Raw genomic sequence first — 27399 nt, forward strand, 5'->3', positions numbered from 1 at the left:
CACAGCCCGATGCAAAAGCAGCCTCTAAAAACATTTAATTGACTTTTTTATTTCCCAGTTAAGCCAGGAAAAGATCCTCAAAATTATGAACATGGTGAAAAATAAAGAAGTGAGCATTGAGGGGGCTCTGCATTTGGCACAGAAAGAGGTGTGTGCTGAGAAGGTAAGGTCACTCCTCTAATCTATTTTGCAAGATATTCAAATGTATGAGCCTTAGGAGCCTGTCTGTGTTGTTTTCAAAGATAAAATCCCAGCTTGTGCAAACACATGAACTCAAGTTTCTAACAAAATAGGACAGGTACTAATGGCTAATGATACCTGTGTCCTGCGTAATGGATATTCCCTGTAGATGCTGCAAGAGGGGCAGGAACACCTTCCACTAGACCAGGTTGCTTAGAGCTCCTTCCAACCTGGCCTTGAACACTTCCAGGGATGTGGCAGCCACAGTTTCTCTGTTCCAGGGTCTCACCATGCTCATAGTGAAAAAATTCTTCACAATATCCCATTTAACCCTACTTCTGTCATTTTGAAGTTATTCTCCCTTGTTCTGTCACTCTAGGCCCTTGCAAATAGTCTCTCTCCATCTTTGTTAATGAGATTAAAAAGGCCAGGAGGATGCTGCCATGTATCTCCATGTGGAATTCTTCTCCAAAGCCTCCAGAGCTGTTTAAACACTGTCTACTGAGTGACATTTCACCTGAGAAAGTGTTTGGATTTGGGTGGACAAACATTAGCTAGATATATTACTGATTTCTGTTCTGTTTTTCAGGATTCCCAGGATTTGTTAACTGGATCACAATTTAACTTCATTATCTACAAACACAAGCACTATCGGTGGCAGAAGCGAATTTTGCAGGTAACTTGGAAGATTGTCCCTTTTGGAGCAATACATAAGAATGTATTATGCTTAAGTTGCTGGGTAAATGTTAGGAGACAGCTTAAAAAAATCTTGTGGTTCAGCAGCCCATCAGAGAGGCATAAGATAGTGAAAAAAATCTCTACTTTTTATACCAGAAGTATTCTGGGGGTAATATCTGACATTCCCTGTACTGAGGCCCCTGGGAGGGCTGTGGAAGGGACCTGATGATCTGAGAGGTTATTTCACCCCTGCAAAACATGAGTTGTCCCCAAGGTGATGGATGACAATGGGCCCTGCCTGGGAGTTGTTCTTATTAACAACCAAAGTAAATGCATACAAGTGATGTAAACACACCTAAATATCTGTGCCTTTTGACAGGACATCACTTCCACTGCACCCCCTAAAACCCTGGGAAGAAATGTTCCTGGGATACTCAGAAGGTGCATTTGGCAGACTGTGCAGCTTGTCTCTGGTTACTCTACCCTGTGAATCGTTTTTTTTGATATCATGAACCCTTAAGGCTTTTATTGACTTGCATGATATTAAAGCAAAGTTGTGTTGACAACACCTGATGGTGATTTGATTTCATGAAGTCAGGGACAAAGGGTTCATGTTGTTTCCAGGAACCTGGATTTCACTGCATTTTCCTGGAGTTTTGACAAAATTTAAAAACAAGCTGGTCCAAATCATACATGCTAGAGGGTATTTTTTATTTACTACATCCAAACCGTAAAAAGTATAATCTTCTTATTTCCCTCAACATCCACTATGTTTTGGAATTAAAAGATTATTTCTTCAGGCATAAAACTGATGAAAAAAAATGGAGAGAGCAGTAGTAGATGTGGAAGCTATCAGTCTGGAAATCTGGAGTCATTTAATTCCAGTTCTCTAGTTACCAACAGCCTTCAAAAGTCAGAGATAATAATGAGAATGGTTCTGCTGTGAAGGTTTCCAGCTATAAACAAAAGGCAGGGAAAGGCCACAGTGTGGGCATTTGGTTGGTGTGGTTTGCACATACAAGTTTCTAACCCTGAAAATAGAGATTGTGCAGTGGAAGAAGAATGATATTTTCTTGAAGCAAACAATTTTTAATTGTTAAAGCTATGAAACTGCACTGATGTGATTTTATTGGCTATTATTACTCCCTTCATCTATTTGTACATACATATATGTGTGTAAATAGAGAAAAAGGGATTTTTTTACTTGGGCAGGTAGTACCAGAACAAAGGGGAAATGGTTTTCAGCTAAAAGATGAAATTCTTTACTCAGAAGGTGATGAGGCCCTGGCACAGGTTGTCCAGAGAAGCTGTGGCTGCCCCATCCCTGGAAGTGTCCAAGGCCAGGTTGGATGGGGCTTGGAGCAACCCAGGATGGGGAAAGCTCTCCCTGTCCATGGCAGGGGGTGGAACGGGCTGTTCTTTAAGCTCCTTCCAACCCAAACCATTCTGTGATTCTGTGGCAAAAAACTCTGCGTTAGGTAAGATCTAAATCAAACCACAGTAATATTTATATCAGAAAGTAATCCCTCAACAGTCTCTTCTTCTCCTGGACTTGGAAGCTTCTGCTACAACCACCTTCACTGCATTTCAGTACTGGGGCAGAGGCTGAAGGAGTAAATTGAACCTCTGCTGAGATGGTCCTGCCATTAGTTTGGGCTACCACTGCTGCTGAATGGGAAGATTCTGCACTGGGTTGTATGAAACAAGGGGAATTTAAAAAGAAGTAATATTTCAGAGTGATAAATTGATTCATATTCATCAAAAGAGACAGGGAAACAGAGCTACAATGAATATTTTGTAACTAAAGCAAATATTGTACAATATCTTGATGATGGAATGTAATTTTTTTTTGTCCTATTTATTCTGAGCTGGTCCTTTCCCTAAATGCCTTTGCATGGGGATATTGGGGCGTTTTCTTTGCCTTTCAATGACAAGAAGCGATGGAGTCAAGTAACGAAGAATCTTCTATTCCAGATTGATTTCAACACAAGGACCATTTTTAACATCGAAAAGGGAATTATTAAGAAGCAGTTCCCTTTCTCTCAAGTCAAAGCCTGCGAAGACACTGAAAGGAGGCGCTTCAGCATTGTGTTTCATGGGCGACAGGATTATGAGCTGGAAGCTGTGTCTCTTGATGATAAAAGGAAGGTAAGTTTTTACAACACCACAGACAGATTGCTGTAAATAACAGTTGATGTGCTGGTGGCAGCCAGTGGGTCCCAATCATTGTTATGCTGTGCTTTGTGCAAGCAAAAAAAGGAGGGATGTCTTTATTCCATGTGTGTTTGTGCACAGAACAAAGGGAATGGGAGTTCAAGATAAATTTTGGCCTTAGGATTTGGGCACAGTTCAGTAGGACTGGAGATGTAAAGCCAGCTCAAGACACGATATGAAAGTGGATGCAGTTCTGCAACTACACCTTGAATGTAACCCCTCTGAGAGTGTATGAAAACAAGCAAAAAAACCCTGATGATGTGCACAGTTGAATCTTAATTGAAACCTTCTAAGCACTTTTTATTCTCTGTATAAGGTATTTCTTAAAATGCCTGCTTTTAAGAATGAACAAGGTCATCCTGATGCTGTGAAAAGAAGGCCTAGTAATTCATCTTTTACCATCAAAAGAGACTGAAATGACACAATTAGCAGAGGAAGGAAGGCTAGGCACAACTAATTGCTTAATTAAATGATTCGGTGTTGCAAGATTTTGTATGAGCTGCTTCACTTTGAGATTTCAGCTCCTTTTGAGTTCTACTGAAACATGAGAAAGTCAAGTCACGAGCTCTTCAACTGAACGCAGGTGACCAGGAGAGGGCAGCTCTTGGAGTTTGTGTTGTTGAAGCCACCTGCACAATTTAGGCTGAGGTACAAACTTTAAACCTCATGGAAGAATTTGCATCCCAACTTCTGCTGTGACTCATTTTTTGGGAGCTTTTTTTTTTTTTCAGAAGGATTAATTCCCTGTGAAACTCTGCCATTGGCCCCACATGCAGAAACCTTTCTTCCAGATGAGCAGAGCCTCGTGGCTGATAAGTTTAATTTTCAGCTTAATAATTCAAAGATTATTTAGCAGAAGAGCTCAGAAAGAAGCATGTATTTAGCCATAAGAGCATCATATATGGCCCTGTACAGCACAAAGAGCTCTTTAAAATTCACACCCACCTTAATCCATAATATTTTCCACTGTAGCCAAACCTTCATTTTTTACTGGGTTTGTCTGAGGTTTCCACCTAAATCCATGAGGTGCTGTTTGTGCTTGAACTGATCTGAAGAGACACTTTGTCCTAGATTGCTTTGTGTATAAGTTAAAAAAGTAAAGTTAAGTTTTACAGTAATCCCTCTAAAATAAAATTGCATTCTCCTTACACTGAAGGGTTTAGAATTGTGGGCATAAAGCCAAATTGTAGTTAAGTAGTTTAGCCTCAATTATTTATTTTATGTTCATTTATTTTACCTATTTGGCTGCAGCTTAGAGTTTTCCCTGTCATCTTTGTACTTGAAAAATCCAACTATTGATGTCTTATTCAATGGAATTAACATGGAAAGTATTCTCTCTCTGCTGCCACTTTTTATCTAGATAATATACCTCCTGAGCAGAGTTTTACAGAGCAATTCAAGCAAGAGACCAGTGGAATCCTGCTCTGGGAGACCTGCAGAATGTGATGTGATACATGAAGGGCTGCTGGATATGCAGCAAAACACTTTTGCCTCCACTGAATGGGTGAAGTATGAACTCAGGGCTGTGGATTTTGTTAAAATTTCCGAGAAATGCATTAAGACTCTAATTTGCTGATAATAAGTTAATTATTTAATCGCTTTTGAAAGTTAAAAGGTGGATGGCAAATTGAAACGTTGAAATGAACTTTCAGTGCAATAGTGGTCCTTAGAAACCAAAGTTCTGGTGTGTGCTGGAGCCTGCTGGGCCCATTAGCAACACAAATTTGCAATGGTGATGATGCTTAGAGGGATTTCAACGATGGAAATTTACGTTTATGTCTTTATTTTTCCCTCCGTTCTCAGTAATAAGGACAAGGAGAGACTGGAGAAGTGTAGGAGTCCTGCTAAAGAACATTGAGTCACACTGGCCAAATGGCTGCCCCAAAATACCTAATTCCTGCTCATAATGTTCTGAACTCCCCTCCTGGGAGGTGACCAGCCATGGAGGCCTGATGGGGTGGTGGATTTGGAGATGGGAATCATTATTCAGTAGAAAATGGACTGTCATCACCATTTCAGCCCCTAAACCATCCCAGATCAGCAGAACTTTTGCTTCTACCTGTTCTGTTGCTGGGCTAGTGAACCAGCCCCGATGGTTTTACATAGTTTGCTCCCCATTCCACAGACAAACCACCCTTCCCTGAGCCAGCTCCTAAAATACCCAGGAACTGCTGATGCTATCAAAGGAGACAAAGAGAGAGGGGAAAAAAAAATCTGTCTAGCAAAATCTAATGAAAAAATTTAACGTTGTAATTATCTGCACAGGGCAATTATCTCAACACCCTTCACAGAAAATGATTTTAATTGTTTTTAAAAGGCTACGCCTGTATGTCTTGTAAACACCATCCTCGAGTGTGTCCAGGATTTGTTACCCTGCAACACTTAACAAGTTTGTTAACAAACAAAAATTGATTTTTATTTATCTTGTGAAGCAAAACCCTTGTTGTTTTCTTCTTTATATTAATCCTATCTCTTTTTTTCCTTTTTTTTTTTTTTTTCCCAAATAAATAATGGTGGAAGCATCTGGAGATCCGATTAAACTATAAGTCTCTGACTTAAAGAAAGAAGAGATCAATATAACTGCCAGCTCCATTAAACAATTCTTATCACTTTGACTGTTTATGTGGGAATAGATGCAATTTATATTTTATGTTTAATTCTTCTGGAATGGCTAAACTTATTTAAATTCCTCATAGAACACCTTAATCAACCAGCCACACCTTGAAGAGAGAGTGGAGGAAAAGGGAGGTTTGATAGAACTGTCAGAATGATAAAGAAAGGCAGAAATCCTCAAGAAAAATGAGAACACAAATGCTTAAATAAGAATAAAACCCACATACAGTAAAACCCTGCCTGCTGTTGAATGGGGGACCTTTGTTCTGAGCAGTGGAACAGAATCCCAGAGGGGAGACTAAAGCAGAAGGTTCTGCTGTGATACAAGCTGTGTATGGTCAAGGCAATGCGTTTCCAGGATTAATTTATCATTTAAATAAGTTTTACCCAAATTTTGGCACAGTAGTTTCTGATGGAAGCCCTTGAGCCTTGTCCCTTTCCTGCCAAGTGACTTGTGGGACCAGCATGAGTTTCCCTGGAGTAACAGGATTTCTAAGAGGGAGGGATATTGGACTACATGACTGAGAACTAAATTTGGTGATTTGTTTATGGCTTGGGGGCAGTGAAACCTGGAAGACACAGAAGCTCTGAAGCCTTGTCATGTTATGCACTGCTCAGACACACAGTGGGTTCCTTTAAAAGCTCATAGTCCAAATGATCCACCCTCCCAAGCAAACAAGAGGAATAGGTGGAGTGGGAGGGACAGAGCGTGGCTAAAAAATTAACAGGACTTGGGTGATTTTTAATTGATGGTCAGATCTCAGTTTTAGCTCTCATGGGCAAGCTGTTCACAGTTGCTGTCAGTTTACTCATGTGTCAGATGAGAATAAGAAGCCCTCAAATAATAAGAAGAATATCTCAAAGGTTTTATGCTTTAGCATTGATACTTTTTGCCTGTTCCGGGGAAGATGCTGTAAAAATGCGGAGATTTATTGATTTTTGGAAAGTGCCTTAACAAAAGCAGGGCTTGTGTAACTAAGTAGTCAATGAAGAATGAGCTGTATGTCCATTCCTTGTCCTTCAGGTGCTTGGTGCAACTACGTGAAGGAGAATTGACTTTATATTGCATAGGTGTGGGAGGAAAGCACAGGACTGCAGACCCTGGAGCAAACACAATTCATTTGTCAGGTGGTGATGTGAGTGTCAGCAGAGAGAGTGGATGCAGCACCTTTTCAGTTCAGACCAAAGATCACAATTATTTGTAAGTATTGTTAGTAATTAATAATTTATTACAGCAGAAGTACTGAAAACAAGGTCAAGCAGCAGAGGATCTCAATGTCTCAGAATAAAATAACAATATTGGGGAAATGAAGCCATCAGAATTATATAGATTCCTGCTCCCATTGCTCTGCAGTGATTTGATGAGGATTTTAATGAGGAATCAAAAGGACCACATAATGGAACTGAGAAGATAAGCTGAAATACAACCCACAGCAACTTCTCCACGTGTCACATCAGGAGCCAGGGAAGAGGAGATGCACATTCAGCTTGGTAGGACAGATGTGTGAGCAGGTTCTGCTTGTGCAACAAGCACAGCAAGGTGTAACAAGCTATTCACCTTCCCCCAGGGTAGAGAGGAGGAATTATGAGGTAACTGCACTGCAAAGTCAATATATGGCAAAACTTCAGCTCTCTAACCTTAGACACATAAGCAATTAACTCTGTCTGAAAAGGTCAGAGTCAGCTGCACTGGGCTACTTTGACAAGTAAAGCTGCTGAACATCATTCTGCTTAAATCAGAACGATCTGAGACTGTGTTAATCAGCACGTTATTTACACTGCCTCGTGTTTATATATGACATTCTTAAATTTCAGGTTTCGAATACCCTTTACTATCCAAAATAGCAGGCCAGAGGATGTTGGCAAGCTCCAGAATGAATGGGTGTCACTCCTAGAAAGGTACTGTCAGCTGGGCCAGGAGGCCTCCCTGCCTCAGGAGGGATCTCAAGGATGCACCTCCCCTGAAGCTGATTATGAGGAATTTATTGTACCTCTGAACGAACAGAAAGAGGAGACTTTGCACTTTGGTGTGAGTTCTGCAAGGACCAGTCTGAACAAGTCTCCAAGCCCCCAGACAAAGCCTGCAGAGGGGGAAGCAGCCCCAGCATCACCATCTCTTCCAATTCCCATAAGTAGGGCAGAGGTACCACCAGCCCCTCCTGCCCTTCCACAGCCCTGCAGCCTCTCTCCAGCAGCAAAGAGAACCAAAGCCTTTCACTGGGATGTTGTTCCTTGTGATAAGGTGAGGATGAAACTGATGGTGACTGTTAAGGAAAAACAAAAATGATGTATTGTATTGCATCTATAGTTATAAAAGTACAGCTGTGCCACAAAATGACCTGCATGCCCTTCTCTGTGTTTGGATGGAACAAAGTGCCTCTGTTCTGGCTTTCTGTTTACCCTCTGTCACTCCTATATTTTTAGATTCACAAATCCGTCTGGGGATCATGTGACCCATGCAAGAAGAGAATTGATGTATCCAGACTCTGTGAACAGTTCCAGATCCAGGACACAGCAGTATTTTCAGGCAGTGAGCCTTCAGTGAATCAGCACATCATGTTAGACCGAAAAGTCGCACACAACTTCAGTAAGTGTGTTAATAAGAACTGTGTCCTCCTCTCTGAGCTGGGCTGAACACTGCCTACATTTTCTGTTTGTGCTTCCTGCCATTCAACAGGCAGTGAGACAAACTTCTGGATCATGTTTTCATTCAATGCCTCTCTAGTAATTTATAAAAGAAGACCCCATGGCTGAGTTGCTCCAAATGTGGTCCTTAATGATGTAGAGGTGAAGCCCAAAGCTTTGTCTCCTCTTGTACAAAATATGTGGTTGTGCCATTGAGCTGTGATGTTGTTGTCTTAGGGCAGATATGTGAAATGATGTATGTCACCTGTGAGATCAAGGTAAGACTGACTTCAGAGGCTTTTCAAATTCTATGGGTTGTTCAAGTGAAGAAAAGTCAACAGGAGCAGGTTGGGAGCCAGAACTTTGAGTGCCGTGCTCAGTCTCTCTCCTGCATTGTGGTCAAGAAATTTGTGTAGGTGGGTTGGTCTAAGAGGCCTTTGAGGCAACTCCAAGCCAGGTTTCAGGAATTCTTGGCCTTTTTCTGGCTGAGGGCTCAGGCTGTGAATGACTGTCTTGAACAGAATCCTTTTCTCTCATATCCCAGGTAGGATTCTACCAAAGACCTGACCTAGAACAGTCTTTCACAGCTAATGAAGGAGTTCAGCACATAGTTCTGCTCTTCCTAATAAAATGATGTAAAGGTCTTTCCATCCCTTTAATGAGAAGAGGTAGATATTAAAGGAGCAAGAGTAATTGTTCTTCAAAGACCACTGTGATTTCTCTTACAGAGATGGCTTTCCAAAAAAGTTCTATAACCTAGAGATGTTTTAAGGAGTGTTACACGTGTAAAGAATTTGGGGCAGTTAATTCTGAAGTTTTAATGATTTTTTTCTCTATGAATATTAATAAGAAAGAATGTATTATGGAGATCCTGTAAAGTTTTAATTGGGAACTTTAAATGGGGATAACTTGGAATTATTGCATCCCTTGACTAACAATTTGAAGGGTTAAAAGGAAGAGAGAGGTACAGAAGTGCTGTTGCAGATAAGACGATCTTGTAATAGCACTTTTATCTGCTAAATTATTGGAGTTTCTTTGAGGAAATTTCTTTCTTTTGGTTTGCATATAGCACCATTCCTCCTTTTGATCCAGTTCCTCTTACAACTATTTTTTCAATGGGACATTTTACATCCCTTTCTTAATCTTACCCTTAAAAGTTCCATCAGTTAGATTTTTGACATACACTTATTATAATGGATGTTACTTAGATCAAAAGTTAATTTGATCCTGAGAATTCTGATTAATCTTCCTGCAAGTGCTACAAACTGCAGTTCTTAAATTAATGAATAAAAGGATGAAGCTCCAAAATTGCCAGTTGGTTAAAATTTCTTGACAATTTGAGGGGGTTTCTAAGCACAAGAGAGAAATGAGAGTTCTGATAGTAGATCTACACACTAAATTCAAGTCCAATGTGTGAGAAAATACAAAACAATCTAAGTTATCTCGTGGGTTCTTGGAGACAAAATAAATTTCTGTCATACAGAGAAAAAGTATCAGTAAGAAACAAGAAAAATATCCTCAGATTTCCAATGATAAATTTTGGGAAACACTATAATGTATATGTTAACCCAAGAATGTGAGATCTAATAGGTGAAAAATTGATTTAGGAGTCAAAATACCAGCCTTTGTGTCTTGTTTCTCTGTGTGAGTTTCACTTTCCCACATATTATCCTTATTTTGCCTGGGAAAATACTTTGACAAAGTCTGACGACTAGAATTTATTCAGTGTCTTAATATCAGTCACTGAGAACATTCAAGACAATTTTAAATGCTTTGTAGACAGATTGTGAAGATTTTAAAATCGACATTTTACTGTGAGTTATTCACTGTTGTGGTGATTCCCCACAACTGAAGAGAGATACTGTTTAAAAGGCATAGGAAAGCAATAGATTTGAGGCATAAAAAGCACAAGAAGGGAAAAAAAAGAAAGTTCTGCCAGGCTTAGCACTAAAGCACACATCTTATAACAAAATTCAAAGGATGTAGAGTGTGCCAGAGGAAGAGTAAATGGTCTATACTCCACTGGCCAACAGTCTTTAGAACCATTAACAGCTGCTCTGGGCCACAGCAAGTTCCTCTAACGTGAAAATCTCTGTTCTTTATAGAATTGAATTAAAAGGAAGGTAAATCACACAAATCCTCCCCAAATTCTCCTTCACAATGCCCTTTTGCTGCTCAGAGGATTTCTGGTGTAGAGACTCCAGGGCAAGTCTCGTGCCAGCAATGGGAAGCATTTAAAGATTTTCCCTTTCTCTGCTGCTGCTCTTTGTTCACTTCGTTGTGATTCCTTTTTTTACCTGCATCCTTCAGCATCAATGAGGGAGACAGACAGTAAATAAAGAATAACTGGCAAGCCAAAGTGGCCTTTTTGGGAGTAACATCCTTACAAATTTATACTTGCCTAAATAATGACCTTCACCTCTTCAGGGAAGAGGCATCTTATTTGCATTTTCCTGTCATAATGCATGTTACGAGCCAGCCCTGTATCAGCACAGAAGTCTTAAACATTACAAAAACTCTTAATCAGATTTTAGGATTTTAAGAAGAAGCGAGCACTTCTGTTTCCCAGTTTGCCTTCATTTGGGAGTAAGTTTTCCAGACGGAAATTAAACAAAGCAAATACAAAAAACCAAAACAAATGGAAGATGTAATTCCTTTAACCTTCAAAATACTATGCCAATGTATTGTATTGTTATTTGGAAAAGAATGATTTAAACTGTTGAGCTGAGTACAAGAGAAATACATATGAGAAAGTACTGAGTACCTTCCAAGAATGGTATCTTGATAGTTCTGTCTTAACCATTGACTATCTTATGAAAGAAATTTGGTTTTCCTTGACTACTGTTACATAAATTTAAAGAAAATTACAAAGACTGCCTGACTGACCGACTTATTGCTTGGTTGACAGCAGATGAGGAATGTTTTGGGTTTTCTTTTCCTGCTTGTTTGTTATGTTTTTATTTATTTTTTATTTATTTATTATTTTAAATATGATAAGTACAGATGAGATATTTTGGTGATTTTCCTTCCAAGTAATCTAAGAATCCTTTTCCTCTAGACATTTTTCTTAAAAGTTTCCGTATCAAACCAAGTGAGCTGAAAGAAAAACTGTACATCATCCATGAAGAGAGTGGTGGACTCACAGATGAGCAGATTACAGCACTAAGGAGGTAATTTTGGGGGTTCAGCTGTTTGTTGATGTTATATGGTACCTTTTGGAGAAGGCAGAACCTTCTGCAAATAATGTGAAGTTCAGGTACGACTGGGACATTGGATTTATCCTGACTGTGGGTATTGATTTACACGCAGAAATCAGTCCTTGCAACTGAGAATTTTGAGTACGGCCCCAAAATATCACTTTTCCCCATGTTTGTAGGAAAGGGGGTTGCAAAGTGATGGCAAATCCACCAAGATTTGGTGAACTAGTTACAAAGAGCAGAGTTAGGAAAATAATAAGTTGTGTCAGTGAGCAGGTGTTAACTTGAGACGACTTTACATCATCTCTTACTACAGCCTTACAACCTATTGTGGGATGAGAAATGAAAGATTTAAGACTGGTTTGGAGACGAGGGGGGCAGACAAGTGTTAAAGGAGCTTTATGAGGTGATGGGATGTTAAGAATATCAGTATGACAGAGATCTGTGGTTTAAAGCAGAATGCAAATTTCTGTATCTGTAGCAAAACTGAACAGATTTCAGGGTTCTAATCAAATTATATGAAACTCATTGGAACTGCATTGTGTCTTTTTGAATAGTTTAAGACATAGAAAGAAAGGAAAGAAGTGGGATCCTAGAGTAGTATGTTATACATTCCAGGCCCCATGTGCTACTTGGGCCACTTTAATAAACATATTCACACATGAAAACTTGATGTGAAAATGTTTCTTGCTTCAAAATGAGAAAAGATTTGAGTGTCTTGCTAAAGTGAGCTGGGAAAAAGATGAGGCAGACAAAGAAAGTGAGGAAGTAAATAATTGATGTTTCTACTTCTCATGGAATCAGTTTAACTTTGGCCTTAAAATCCTGATCCAAATCAGTACATCAGCAGTAATTTTAAAGTCTGTAGGATCATGTGTGCACTTAGGAATTGTGAGCAGGAAGAAGAGGCAGGTAACATAGAATTAATGTTGTTCTGTGACATGGCTTGTGCAGAGCTTGCCTCAGGTGTGAAGGAACGTGGGCAGGACCCTGAATATTTACATGTTTTTCATGTCCCAGTGTTCTGGTGGATGTTTCCTTGCTGCCCTAGTGCTTTGCCAGTTATACCCCACACTGATTCATGATTATGAGCTGGGGAAAGGTGCGTGGCCCCACTGAGGGTGATGGAGCTCTGCTGCCATTCAAAAACTGGTCTGAAAGGCTCCTTCAAAAAAGAAACATCTTCCTGCAGCGCTGCAGGTTCAGTCCAGGATCTCCACACTGCTGAAACCGGTGTGACAGCACTGAGATCCCTGATTTACAGCATCTGGGCTCCTTGCCATCAGACAATGATAGCAATAATGATGGCAACAAAGCTTGAAAGATCCTATTTTTTTCCTTGAAGTCTTTCTTTGAGAGCAATAATGCTGAGGAAATTCCTCTAGCAATGGAATGTGTAAGAGATATTGGATGCTGTATTTGCTGTGTGTTATATAGCTTCAAGGATTCAAGCTGTGGGTTCAAGGATTCTGTCCCTGGGATTCTTATTTATTGCCAAAATCTAGGAATGCATGTACAGATCTTGCAGTGAAAGGGAGATATTTTTTTTTTTTCCACCCTGGCAGTTTTAAGTGTGAGTGAAATAGATGAGATGCATCTCAGAATTAAGGCTCGGATTTCCAAGTGGAAAATCAGAGGAGCAAGCAGACATTCTCATGGAACATCAGCACTCCCAAGTCTCTCTGATACAAAGCACTGTGGTGGGTTTAGCAGGACACTTAACACTTTTGAAGACCTTTCCACTTGATTTAGGTGTCATTTATGTGTCAGTTTTACCTTTGAAAACTGTGGCCTCCGGTCAATGGAGAACCTGTGGTCAGGACGGGAGTTCAAACAGGATAGTCCAGGGCTGGAAAATCCCTCTCTGTGCAAATTGCTCCTGTCAGACTGTCTGAGCCTGAGCAGGCAGTTGAAATTCTACTATTGTAGAATGAAAAATATTTAAAGTCAAACCCAAGATTACATTTTCAAGACAGTGACCAGTGAGCAGAATGTTCTGCTCATGTATCCAGTGGTGGGATATTATTAGAAACTGCAGGACTTAATTTGATACGGAAAACTTTCCATAATTCTCTGAATGATTCTTTATCCTGATGTCTTAAAATCAATAGCAAAACAATCCTTGTCTCTCTAAACTTAATTTTTCAGAGGAGTGGGATTTTTTTCATTGTGCAAATTCCATTAGAGTTGCATTCATGAACAAAGATATTTATGGAATACATTCACATATTCTTGTGCTTCCTTTTTCATGGCTTCCATTGTTCAGTGCTTTAAGCTTTAAACCTCCTAGATAATCTGCTGGTTTCATTTTATATACATAATACATATAAACAATTTTATGGAATATCAGACATTTGATTAAATGAAGATATTTGCTGTCAGCTTTTAAAAATATGCTCTTTGAATTTGCTTAAAAAGTCAAACTTTTTTCAGTGATAAACACCCTTTCATTTGTCAAAAGTTAACTTATTTTTAAATGAGGATTCAATTATTTCTTGATGATAAAGGGTGACAACAGTACTATTTTGTAATCTGCTTTAATATAGATTTAATAATTCAAATCCCAGCAATTATTGAATTGAAATGTCAAATTACTGACAATAGTAAAAAAAAAAAAATCTTACTTTTTGTCCTGTATTTAACATACTAAAATATTTGCTTTATTTTTTCCATCTCTGAATAAATTTCCTTCCTTTTAATGAAAATGTAGAGCTATGCCCATGAATGTTTAATCACACTTGCTACAAATTTAGTAGGTTTCTTGAAGAGAAAAAAAGAGAAGATAGACCTGAATACTTATTTAAGATTCTTTACACTCCTCCTCATATGTTTGCTATAACATCGATTTCATTTTGCTGATGATATGCTGTGAATTCCCATAGTGAGCACTCAGAGAGGCAGGAAGATCTCCAAAGGAGAACTGTGGTGATGTGTTTGTTTTTCCAAGTGGAGTCAATATTTGAAGACATCAATTTTCTAAAAATCTGTGACCCTGGAGTTCCGGCCCTGGAGAGTATTCTGTGGCCTCGTGCAGGAGGGAAGTTGTGGGTCTGTGTTATGGGCTGTCATTATTTAAGCAAGTAAAAAATCCTGCAAAAATAGGGGTAAAGAAGACTGTTCCCAAGCACAGGGAAGGATTACTGGGGTGTCTGTGCAGGGCCAAGAGTTGGACTGGATCATCCTCATTGGTCCCTTCCAGCTCAGGATATTCTGTAACTCTTTAATAACAGAGATGAGAAATGGATCTTGAATGTGATGCGGCACTTTAAGAGACAGAAATGTCCTGGGCCACTCCTATTTCATGGGCAATTAAAAGAGTTTTAGAGGTAGGAGTAAGTCAGACTGTGCAGGGGTGCACTGGTTAATCACACCATAACATGAGACTGCTCTGCTTCAGGGCTAATTTTTCAAAGTCAGTGCTAGAGAGAAACTGAGCCAGCATGGCCTAAACTCCTCAAAAAGTGTGTATTGTTTCTATGTGGTTTGGAAAGGTTGTTCATCCAATCAGTGAAAACAAGGCACGTGAGTATCAAGCACAGAATTAATGAACTTCTTTAGAAATTAAGGCCTAAACTCCTCTGTCACATGATTTTACCTTTTCTAAAATATTCAGTGTCTTTGTAAATCACCTGTAGATCTGCAAGATCACTACTGCCTGTTATTTTCAAGCCTTGGGTACAAGCATTTCCAGGTATGCAGATGTATCTGCAGATTTTTTGCTTTCTATCACATAATTGGTTCAAACCCCTATGAAGTTCCACTGATTAAAGAATTAATATGCAACACATAAACCCCACTAAATGTAAGAAATTCCAGTGCATGGAATGGAATGAATGTTTTATGTTACAACAGTACAGAATGAAGAGGAAGAGGACATTCAGTTTTAATTTCTGTTTTACAGGTACATGCCAACAGCAAAAGATGCAGAAAGGTACCAGTCATTCAGGGGGTTGTGTTCAGAGCTGCATGTGGTTGACCAGTTTATGTTAGAGGTAAGAGGCGTTAAAAGACACCACACCTAGAAAAGTGCCATTTCTAGGGCATTCTCTGAGGTAAAACCACTGTTGTTTGGAATTTGCCTTTACAATCTCACCCAGAATCAGCATAAGAGGTTTATTCTGATAAATAATCAGAAGAGAGCTCTGTGGATTGCTTTGCTTCTCCAAGTCACGCCCCCTCCCGGTCCTCCAAAGTAGGAGCTGATTTATTCTGATCTGGTTTTCCAAAACATACAAGCAGAAAATTGTATGTAATTAAACATTCTTGTTCACAAGACGGGAGTGTCATTGATTTTAATAAAGTCTGGCCCTACCAGCACATTTGAATTTGCATATGCAAATGTGCACAGTCAGGTGTGGGCCATAGTAAATCCACAGACCTCAAATAAAACCAATAAATGAGCACAGAAATTAGGAAAACTATGGTATAGCTGAATTTCTCAATAAATTACAATGTACATATGCATATTTTGGTATAAACATGAGTTTTGATTCCATTTCTGTTCAATTCTGTGCAGATGTGTAAAATCCCTCACTTAGGCCAGAGGTTGGATCTCCTGCTCACTGTTCGAGAGCTCCCTGAGAGCATGAGAGATTTGGAGCCTGTGAGTAACATGAGTCCTTTGTCATCAAAATCTACCACTTTGATAATAGAGGGCCAAATAACCTTTTTTTTTTCTAATATGTATATAAAGAATTTTCACATTTTTTATTTAGTGGTGTGAAACTTTCCTCTTTCTTTGACCAGTGAGAAGTGAATTTCACCATTAAAATTAAATTTCCTTTGTGGGGAAGTCCTTGCACAAGCTGAAAGACACAGAGCGAGTTTATTTCACCAGCATCTCACAGAGAATTTCCTCTTTCCAGAAGAATGAAGGAGACTGTTCCTCCTGAGGAGTAGAGGACTGAACTAAAATATCAGGAACCAGAGCTCAAGTCCCTCTCTGCCTTTTTTCAGGATGACCTAAGGGTGGGGGGAGGCAACTAAACAGTCCCATGACTGGATCTTCCTGTTCCAAGGCGCTGCCTTCCCTGCCAGGTTTTGTCTATGCTTTGGTTCAAAACAAGTATTTTGACGTGATTCTGTTTCTATGATAATATTTCAGAGGTTTTGCTCTCCTTCTGCATGGGAATGAAAACAAAATTTGAAAGTTCTGCAAGACCAAATTGTTACCCTTTGTCTGGCTGTGATTAAAATCATAGTAACAGTGGACAAAGCTCAGAAGAGGAGCAGATGGAAAACACAGGGGGGATGCCCAGATTTCTGTCCCTGCCTGGTGCACTGATACACCTTTGCTGTCCTCCACTGAAGCCAAATACTTGAATATTTAGAAGTTATTCTGTGTACTGTTTGATTTGACTGATATTTAATCTTCATTCAATGTTCACTGATCAGTTGTCTAAGTATTTTCTTACTTATGCTCACTAATGCCTGTTTTTCAGTCATAGAATATACACCTAAAATTCTATGGGGCAACCTGAATATTGGCTTTCAGCCCCCTCTGGCTCTGAGATGGGCTAGAAATGTTTTAACAACAGCTTTCAACTCTCCCATGTGTTTCCACCTTTCCCTGTTTTTTAAGTTTGTGTGTTGGTGACTGATGAAAAGAGGTGTGGTGCTAAAAAAAAACATAATTTTCCTAGTGGAGAACAAAACCACCTCTTGTGTCCATAGCCCTAGAAGGGAGGTGGTTTCCCTGGGAAAACAGAATTATATTGAGTTTGATTACAGGAAATCATTATTCTTCCTTGTGGGGAAACTGTGCTAAGAATGTTGATAACAGTTTTCAGCTGGTATAAACAGAAGGGAGGGAGGGGGAGGCTGGAGGGCCCCACACTGAGCTCCAGGCTCTGCTTCCCCCGGTACCTGACATTTGGTGCAATCTGGTGCCTTCAAACAGCAAAACACTTCTTCTTCAGAGGCATTTTGAGAGATGAGGTTGAAGTTGTTTTGGCAACCAGAGAGGATGTGACCTCCTTTAGGGCAGAGTAACTGTGCCAACACAGCTTTTGTCTTAGGAGAATTTTAACTGGTCCCGCCTGAAAACCCCTGGCCTGTTTCCTTGGGGGAGTTGGGTAGGAAGATGTCACTGGAAAGGTGTGACTTTGCTTCAGGTGGGGACAGTGAGGCTTTGGCACAGGGGCCCCATGGATTTACCCACATTTTCAATCTGAACTGAGGGAGGATCTCTCTGTGTTTCAGCTGATAAACCAGAAGATCCAGGCCAGTAAGCAGCTGCAATCCAGCCAGAAGTTTGTTGCTGTCTTGGAGTACATTTTAGCCATTGGGAACCATCTAAATGAGAAGGCTGGCAAAGAGGTGGCGAAAGGATTTCGATTGTCGTCCTTGGCCAAAGTGAGTAAAGATTTTCTTGCTGTTAAAAATCCTGTTTAACATTGTATTCTTGAATGTCTTTGATAAAAAGGTGAGTTTCCCCATTTCAGACAGCAGAACTGGCTGGGTTGGGGCTTGGTCACCTTCAAGTACCTGAAAGGGAACTACAAGAAAGATGGAGAGAGACTTTTTCCAAGGGCCTGGAGTAACAGGACAAGGGGGAATGGCTTCACACTGACAGAGAGCAGGGTTAGATGGGATATTAGGAAGAAATTCTTCCCTGTGAGGGTGATGAGGCTCTGGTGGGGAGATTGATCCCTTCCAACCCAAACCACTCTGATTCCATGAATCTAAGTGCCTTTTGCAACAAGTGGTGCATGGCCATTGTAAGGTAAAGTTTCAAAAGCAGAATTTAAACAAATTAATAAATTGAAAGTGAGTGAGATTTCTTGCAATGCTTTTAACTCCTCATCATTGCTCTGCTGGATGATTTAATAGGGGATGAAGGTGGGAGTTGCGATCTTCACTCTTTCCTGACAGAGATCTGCTGTACAACAAGCATCATGTAGTTCCTAATTCTCTAATTGTCTCTTCAACGACCTAATACTTGTATGACATTAGCCTAAGTTTTCCATCAGTTTTAAGAAACCTGCTTTCCACTCTTCATCAGAATTTGCCATCAGAAAATGCTGCTGCTGAAAATAGGTGTTTTTTCCTCTTCCTCCATCCAGCAGTTGCAGAGCATAATATTCTTATCCTAAAAAGTAAGAAACAGATATGAATTTCCCAAGCTGTCTTGTGCCTTTAATAGTATTGTAAAATTATGCCTCATCTGTAAATAGAAGAGAGAAGGATTTTTATTTTGTTTTTATAAGATATCTTTCCCATCTGGAGACTTTAATATATGAGTGAATGATTTATAACTCTAGTGACAATTCTGAAGCACAACTTACATCCTTTTCTTTTATTATTTTTATATATATAATGCCTGTAACACACATCTATCATAATGAAAAATGCCTAAAAAATCGTTTTCTGCCACAGAACATCTTCCTAGATTCAATTAAGGAACTTTGCTCTCTTCCATGAAGACAGCACACTGCTTCTAAGTGGAAAGGAATAATGACTATGGTTGTTTGGAGGTCCAAAATCTCAGTTGGGAGACCTTAAGTATAAAAAGATCTGTGTGAATAAGACATAGAATAACAAGGAAGGTCAAGGGATATGGAAGTGGAAAGCTGATCTTAATCAAGAATGAGTGTGAAATGGCAGATTGAAAAGGAGAAGTTTAATTTTGTTGGTTTCTATTCTTGTCAAACTTACCTGGGAACTATCAACAGCCCTGCTGTTCCTTTTTTTTATTCATTTTTTTTAAGGTGTAACAACTCAGCCTGTCAATCATTGCTCTGCTTTGTTTGCAGTTACCTCTGCTGAGGGGTAAAGAGAGGACGTTCACTTTGCTTCACGCCCTTGTGGAACAGATCCTCTTACATGAGCCTGATCTGGCCACATTTTCTCAAGAGTTGACAGAATTTGAAGCTGTTCCTGATGGTAAGAGGAGGGAGAGGGGGAAAATAGTCAACCAATAAAAAATGAAGTCCTTCAGCTTCTGTGGAAACTCCCATCCTCACAATATGAATGATATTTATTAATATGTTTTCCCCCCTCTCTCCCTTTCCAGCTTCCATGAAGGGCCTCAGTGCTGAAGTTGATGGTATGTAAATGTGGGCTATACATTCAGAGAAAGGCTTTCTTACATTGTGCAGTCATTTGGAACAGGCTTTCATTGCCCTTCTGTAGTTTGTAAAGAGAGGTAAAGGTTCAAAACGTTCAAAACGTTGAGGTGAAGTGTTGCTATGGTAATACTTAAGCTGTCATGTTACCTAGAAGGATTTTAAAAAATTTAAGTGTGTCCAGGTGGTTTAAAAATTAAAAAAAAACAAAACAGACTGCCCATGGTAAATAGAATTTATCATAAAGTACTAATGTTAAGTGGTACAAGTGCTCCATCAGAGTTACAGCTGTAGCAGATTCCCTGGGAGCTGGGAATGCACCAGGAGAAAACTTCTGCAGCTCATTCCTGGACTTCAAGAACTTCTTTGAACCGAACTGGTTTCCTTCTCTAGAAAGGAGTCCAACACCAGTGAAGTTGAGAGGAGGGAACAGAATAAGGTTGTTCAAGTGTAAGATAGGTTTGAGGAGATATTTACAGCTCACTGTTGAACAGTGTCATGAGATGCCAGTGAGTTCAATGGATTTCAGACTGAACTCTTGAAAACTGATAGGAATGGTGTCTGAGTTGGATGCTAATGACTTGTATTGTCTGGAAAGTTTATAAAAATCTGTCTTTTGAAGATGTGGAATGTGTGTTGACTGTAACTACAGATCAATATATCACATTCCAGCCTTTGATAGCATACCTGTATTTATATGTCAGGCTTTGGGTTAAAAAACCCTCACACCCCTTCTGCTGGGCTTTGGGAGTCAGCCAGGCATGTATCTTGAGGCTACTGAACTGTTTTATTCTGCTCCCAGAAATTCCAATCAGCTTTTTAGGAGACAGAAGTAACTAAAAATAATGCTATCTACCTTTAGTCAGTTGTGATCTTCAGGGACAATGTTGGTAGCAATTCAAATTCATGAGATATTTTAAAGACAGTTTTAGAAAGTCATGGATAAAGTGGTAAAATGTGCATGGAACCAGAAACCACTTGTCAAAGGAAGTGGTTCATGGGAGCTGGAGGAGATTCACTGGCCTCTTCTCTTCCTGGATTCCTGGTGGGCCCAGCTTAGTCACTCCTCTGGGTCCCATTCACCAGGGCAGAGAGGGAAGGAGATGGACCAAATGCCACTGCACCAGCCTTTCTCACTGTGTCGTTCAAGGCACATGCTGGAGCTCCTCTGCTTCAAGTCCTGCACGAGCACAGGGGCAGGAAGATGTCACACTGCAGCCTGGGTCAGTTCAGGACCAAACCACAGAGCCAAGGCTTTATTTTCTTTTCCCCCATTTCCCAGTGTGGAAGCTCCCAGGGTAACAGCCCAGTGTTGTGCTCGGTGCCAACTGACAACATTTCTCACTGTTCCAAGAAAAGAATTTTTGTTCTTTTATCTTTAAAGCAACCCTGAACTTTCTACACAAAAAAGTAGGTTTGAAGGGGGTTATTTGCATGGCTAATCCCAATGCCCAGAGCTAGGGAAGGTCAGATTTATGATCGCTGCATTGCCATGCTATCGATCTCTTCATTATTCTGCAGCAATGTGATGTGATCACATACTACTTTTTCCATAATAAAATGCCCCTTTCAGGGTTTCTACTTCAAAATAGAAAGTTAATATTCCTGGATGAACATATTATAGGCCCACATTCTCTTAAATTTTCTTTGTGTCCTAAATGAGACATTTGCAGTCCTTTGGTCACATCTGCATGCTGGTGAAATTCCCCCTTTTCTTTCTCTTTTGTTAGTTTTAAGAAAAGAATTGGAAAACATTATTCAGTGCAGGAGGCTTATTAAACCCAAGACAATCAAGGCAACACCCCAGGAATTACAGTTCTGCAAGGAATTAAAGGTAAAATTACCACAACTTTCTTGGGGGATGGAAGTAAATGATGAGTCACCTGTTAGTTTGTCTGAGACCTGCCCTGACAAGGGAATCAGGAGCATTTGAGGGAAAGTGGCTTTTTATTCCCTTCTGACAGTGTCTCATAGTATAAGTTGCAGCATGGGAATGGTTTTCAGAGTTTCTACATCTGCTGCTTTTGCTTCACCAGATAAACAGGATGGAATAGATGAGGAACAGGAGGTCCCATAGAGGCCCATGACAAGCACTTTGCAATAAGAGGAATTTTTGAGCATCTATGAATTTGTAATGATTTCTTCTGCCTTCAGATAAAAGGGGAGACAGCACAGACAATCGGAATCATTTAGATTGGAAAAGACTTTTGAGAGCACTGAGTCCACCCCTAAACCTAACATTACCCAGACCACCACTAAACCATGTCCCCAGGTCTCCCGCCTACACGTCTTTGAATCCCTCCAGGGATGGTGACTCTACTACTTCCCTGGGCAGCCTGTTCCAATGCTTGATAACCCCTTCACTGAAGACATTTTTCCTAATATCCAATCTCAACCTTCCCCGGTGCAACTTGAGGCTGCTTCCTCTTGTCCTATCAATGTTACTTGGTTAAAGAGACCCTCCAAGAAACACCATCCAAGGCCACGCCCAAAGTGTGACTATAGGATGATCTAAGTTTATTCTGCCCTTGCCAGTGACAGAACAAGATGAGTTGGAGGACACAAGGGAGAGGAAGCTGAGCAGGCTGAGGGAAGCCCAGCTTTGGCCAGGAGTCAGCAGAGGGGTTGATAGCTCAGATACAGAGAATTAACAACTCAAGAGCACAGCTGTGCTGGTTGTGAACTGGCCTAATGCCAGTTCAGGGGTTCCCACCCTGGTGTGGGCACATCCACCTCTGCTGTCCCAGGTATCCCTGTGCTGAACTTCACCAAGCAGTGCCAGCATCTGCTCAATCCATGTGTCTCCCTCTCCTTTGGAACAGCTTGACAGGTGCTTCTTCCATACATATTCAGCTGTCAAAAATACATATGTTACAAAGAAACCATAATTAAGAAATTTAACTCCAAAACTTCAGTTTCTAAGGTCCTATTTCTGCCTCCTTAAGAACTGTCAACTGGGAGCATTTACTTCACATGCAGAAAGGCCAAATGTGGTGGAAATGAGGACCTTCTGATGCTTATCTAGTTCTGCCAGTTTTAATAGATTTAGGTAATGTCATTGGGTAATACAGTTAAAATTCTCTAACCTTGATGTTTCTTTTTTTTTTTCTATCTTTGATGTCTTAATAATTGCAAGGAAATGTGTGTGCTTGATGTAGGCTTCTCTTTTGTGAAATGTGAAATTTTTGTGACGTGAAAATTTTGACTTGAATTGTTTTGTTTTCACTGCTGTTTAATTCCTGCTTTAATATTATGCTCCTATAGCAAACTAAGAAGTTTTATTTTATTACAGGATTTAATTCAGAAATATGAAGGGGATCTATCCCAGCTGTCAAAAAGATGTGATGAAATGAAGAAGCTTTATAGCAACGTACTGGTACATATCATATTAAAATGCAATGAAAATAAATCTACCTTTATTTTTTTCTTTAAAAGAGGGGGAAGAAAAAGTGGAAAGAAACACAAGAAATTCCTATATGCTTGATATATATACAGTCTATAGAAACAGAAACAAAACCCCCTATCTAACAACGGTCAAAGGCTTTAAGGAAGAGGGTTGCTGAAATGCAGTGCTGACCTCTGAAACTGGAATGATGTTCTGGTTTTGGGATTGGGACATGTCTTTAAGTGTGGTGGTGGGTTTTGTGGGTTTGTGGTTTTTTTTGTTTGTTTGGTTGGCTGGTTTTGGGGTTTTTTGTTTGTTGGTTGTTTTTTTTTTTTGTTTGTTTGTTTTTTTTGTCAGGGGGAGGGATGAAAAGTAGAGAAGTTCAATAATAAGCAAATGTTACAGAGAAAATGCAGCCAGGAAGACCTTTGGGGACCTACCTGAACAAATATGGCAGATTAGCAAGATGTTTGACCAAGGAAATTTAATTAGTGATGTTTTACTAAAAGTAATATTGTAAGAATGTACAGGGGTTTCCTTATGGCTCTTGCAAACTGGAATAATGCCACAGTTTAGGGCAGCAAGCCAGATTAGTCTGCAGCACATGGAGAACTCAGTCCCAAGCCTTCGAAGGGGTTGAAAACCAAGAAGAACATCTGAGACTCCTTTTGCATCTCAAGAGGATTTCATTTTCCATGTAGCTGGACGTTTTCTCAACCTTTAAGCCAGCTGCTTTTTGCCTTCCTTTCCCTGTTATTCTCTAAATAACTTTTTTGATGGATTTCTCTCCCTTAGAATGGATCTTTTTTTTCTTCTGAACAGTGTTATTGCCATGCATGTTTATAAAATCTTTTACATGTTTACAAAGCAGCAACAAATGTAAAGCAAATATAAAATAGGATGGGTGACCAAAGAGCAACTTATCATCCCAATAGCACTAGGAAGGTACAGTCCTGCTCACCTGGAATAGCTGATCTGGAATTGTATTGGAGTAGCTGTGGAAATCATGTTGCACATAACCCAAAACTCCACAGACCTACCTTGATGCTTTTATATCCTCCTTACAAAATCAACAGTGACCTTGGCATGTGACATTTCTATGGGATGAGCAATAAATTGGGGATAACTGCCTGTGGCATAGCTGTGGGCTATCAACTCCTCACAGATGGTCATTAGCTCCAGGAAATGCCTCTCTCATTACTCTTTAACTGATGGCACACCATGGGCCAGATGTGCCAGAGATGAAGGGCTTGGAGCACCCAGGAGTGCAATTAGGAACATACAGGCAAAACTATTAATCAGGTGTCAGTGCTTAATGTTAAAGTTTTTGTGACTGGATTATATTTGAGTGGTTTCTGGTGCTGTGTTTCTGGTTTCCAGACAGGGGGTTTGCTCCTAAGAGCTGTTAGATAGTGTCTAGGTGGACAGGTTTAGGGAATGACAGATCTGCCCAAACCTCCTCCTGTACTGCAGCTGCAATTTGAAGTCCTGGAATACAATTTCATTGCTGTTCTGCCTTGGGAGAGCTGATCCCACAATTACAGGGGAGCTCTCAATTACAGCCAAGATCAGCACTTGGAGTCTCTTTTTGATGAAGCCTTTGGAGCATGTTCTTAGGATTTCACAGAATCACAGAATGGTTTGGGTTGGAAGGACCTGGGCAGGGACACCTTCCACTAGCTCAGGTTGCTCCAAGCCCTGTCCAACTGTCCTTGGACGCTTGCAGGGATGGGGCAGCCACAGCTTCTCTGGGCAACCTGTGCCAGGGCCTCCCCACCCTCACAGAGAGGAATTTATTCATTTTTTTTTTCCCAATATCTTTAATATCTTTTTAAAAAACTTTCTATCTGTTCACCTTTTTCAGGTGACAGAAAGAAGAGAACAGGGAAAGGCTCTTTGATAAATTACTTTCTCTCCCAAAAATGTTTGCTTTCCTATGAAGAATTTTAGTTTGTTTGCAAGGCGAAATGACAGAAAAGGGAAACTTTTTGGCCTGCCATGAAATATAAACCATATTTAGGATTTCAGTTCCTTGGAGATTTCAGACAGCTCAAAGTTTTCTTTCTCCTCCTCTTCCCCTTCTTCTTCCACCTCTTCTTCCTTTTTATATTGATATTAACAGTAATGAAGGTATTTAACTTTTCTCTTGCTTTTAAAAATTTCATTAAGATCCTGGACGTGGTTTAGAATACTTGGATATACTAATATTAAATACTTTTGTCTTTCAAATTTACAGGTAAAGTTTGGGGAGCCACAAGACCTGGACTCCCAGGAACTCTTTGGATGGATATCTTCCTTCATCAGTGAGTTTAGGAAGGCCTGTGCTGAAGTCACATCATAAGGAGAACACAGATCTTATAGAGAGGTGAGGGAAAGAGGAGTCCAGGAAACAAGATTTATTTGTTTTGTTACTTACTGATAAAAAGCACGAGACCAGTATCTGCACAGCAGAGCACCCTGATTTTGAGAGACTTTCAGTTTATAATGTGTAATTTGTAAGTGGTATTTGATCTGTAGAATCCCAGATCACTTAAGAGCCTCTGTCTTAGTTTTTCTGGTGTACATGTTATTGTACCCTGAGATTCCTGTATATTTAGAAAGGAAACACTGCTGACATTTTATAATTTCTCTTTTCAGTCTTCTCCTTTGATACTCAGCCTCCTGACTCAGTTTTAACCATTATTTTCAATGAGTAAGTTTCTGTATGGTGATCTAATTTCTAAAATAATACTTTCCCAAGTTTAATAATGAAATGGGAAGATGTTACCCACAGAGAAGAAGAATATTTAACAAAAATTCTTGTTTCTTTTTCTGCTATTAAAGCATTGCAGCCTTAGTATGGAATGGAGAAAGTATCTGGCTGGGTGTTTTGTTTCGTAGTACAATGAAATAGTGCTTTTCATGGCTAATGTCATGTGTTGGGGTAAAATGCTACAGAAATCAATCAATATGTGAGATTTGCATTTGCAGGAAGACAAAAATGTCAGAGAAGCAAAATAAAAAGGTGTCATGAAGCATCTAAGTAATGGGTATGGGAGGTAATTACCCACAATTTTCAAAAGAGAAAATACTTCTCTTGCATTTTTTGGCTTTTACATGTTTTTAATTAGAATAATTATCTAGAGCTCCAATAAATGAGAGGAAAAGGAGACCTCTAAATGCAAAGACAAAATGGATGTGTTTAACATTAAAAGCAGAAAATAGCTTAAAAGGTCATAAAAAAAAAAAAAAAAGAAAAGTGGCAATTTCCCTACCAGTTCTGCAAATAGTGTTTGAGAAAAAGTGTTTTACCTGATTTATTTCAGGTCTGACTGCCCAGGTCTCGCGGTGTTTGGGCTTTGATGGAAATGCTGAACACTCTCCCTGACTTCAGTGCTAAAAGGAATTGGGGCTAATCCCTCTGAAAGGGTTAAATCTACTTACATCTAAAAACTACAATATCACAGCTCTCTCTCAGCTGGCAGATAACATTGCTCCATATCCAGCATGTCCTTGGCTGTTCCAGGTGGGACCACTGAACATCCATGAGTTTAGGAAAAGGGCCAGGATGGAGCTGGGCACCCACCAGTTGGGTGCTGCAATACACAGATTCTTGGTGCTGGTGTCAGACAGGTAAAGGACAATCACCAGGAGTGCAGAGACACTTGGACACTGGAAAGTGGAGATAGAAAAACACCAAGATTTTCTTTCTTGTCTTGGCCTCAGTGCTTCAAAGAGCAGCACAGGCTGCAGTTCCCGGGCAGTTACAGCCATGACTGCCAGCCCAGCCCGCTGGGAAAAGGTAGAAAAGTGTTCTTGCAGCTAATTAGGAAGAAATCCTTCCCTGTGGGGGTGGGGAGGCCCTGGCACAGGTTACCCAGAGAAGCTGTGGCTGCCCCATCCCTGCAAGTGTCCAAGGACAGGTTGGACGGGATTTAGAGCAACCTGGGCTAGTGGAAGGTGTCCCTGCCTGTGGCAGGGGGTGAGACTGGATGAGCTTTAAGGTCCTCCCAACCCAAACCATTCCATGATTGCAGCAGCAGCCAAGTGTCCAGTGGGATCCCTCAGCTTCACTCCCCTCCATCAGCTCTTCCATGTCTGCACTTGCAAAGGGCACAGTTCTGGCTTTTCAACAGCCTTGTCAGGACTTTTCTCCCAGTTAACCACACGCAGTCATCTTTCTCAGAAGCAAAAAGAGTAAAAGGAAAGCAAAATTACTGCCTCTGATACTTATTTTATATAAAAATATTTACAGAAGCAAACAAAGGGATTTCATTTTACAGAAATCTCGGCCACATGTGCTTCAGATCAGCATCAGAGCAGTGAGGTCTGGTTGACACTGAAGTCATGGCATGTATCTGTGTGTCAGGAGCTGTAGCTTGCACCCCTCATTTCTGGCTGAAAGGGGAAAGTGAAATTCCCTTTCAGTTTCTTGCCTCTCTACCCCACAGTGCTGTATACA

General features: G+C 40.1%; 1 protein-coding gene across 1 annotated transcript in view; it reads left to right on the forward strand.

Annotated features, from left to right (window-relative positions):
- Positions 1-25990, forward strand: part of LOC114056206 (disheveled-associated activator of morphogenesis 2-like) — a 35258-nt gene extending 9268 nt beyond the window's left edge. The window contains exons 2-17 of the mRNA XM_027881219.1: positions 59-163; positions 770-856; positions 2833-3006; positions 4433-4581; positions 6710-6886; positions 7501-7927; positions 8110-8272; positions 11369-11480; positions 15409-15499; positions 16024-16110; positions 17709-17861; positions 19262-19391; positions 19522-19554; positions 21304-21407; positions 22866-22949; positions 25195-25990. Of these exons, the coding sequence (XP_027737020.1) occupies positions 59-163; positions 770-856; positions 2833-3006; positions 4433-4581; positions 6710-6886; positions 7501-7927; positions 8110-8272; positions 11369-11480; positions 15409-15499; positions 16024-16110; positions 17709-17861; positions 19262-19391; positions 19522-19554; positions 21304-21407; positions 22866-22949; positions 25195-25299 (2181 nt within the window). The 3' untranslated portion in view covers positions 25300-25990. The remainder of the gene's footprint in view (positions 1-58; positions 164-769; positions 857-2832; positions 3007-4432; positions 4582-6709; positions 6887-7500; positions 7928-8109; positions 8273-11368; positions 11481-15408; positions 15500-16023; positions 16111-17708; positions 17862-19261; positions 19392-19521; positions 19555-21303; positions 21408-22865; positions 22950-25194) is intronic.
- Positions 25991-27399: the final 1409 nt, after the last annotated feature.

Source organism: Empidonax traillii, unplaced genomic scaffold (genome assembly GCF_003031625.1).
Source record: "Empidonax traillii isolate 1590-97213 ecotype Southwest subspecies unplaced genomic scaffold, ASM303162v1 scaffold86:size2944007, whole genome shotgun sequence".
Taxonomy (NCBI): Eukaryota; Metazoa; Chordata; class Aves; order Passeriformes; family Tyrannidae; genus Empidonax; species Empidonax traillii.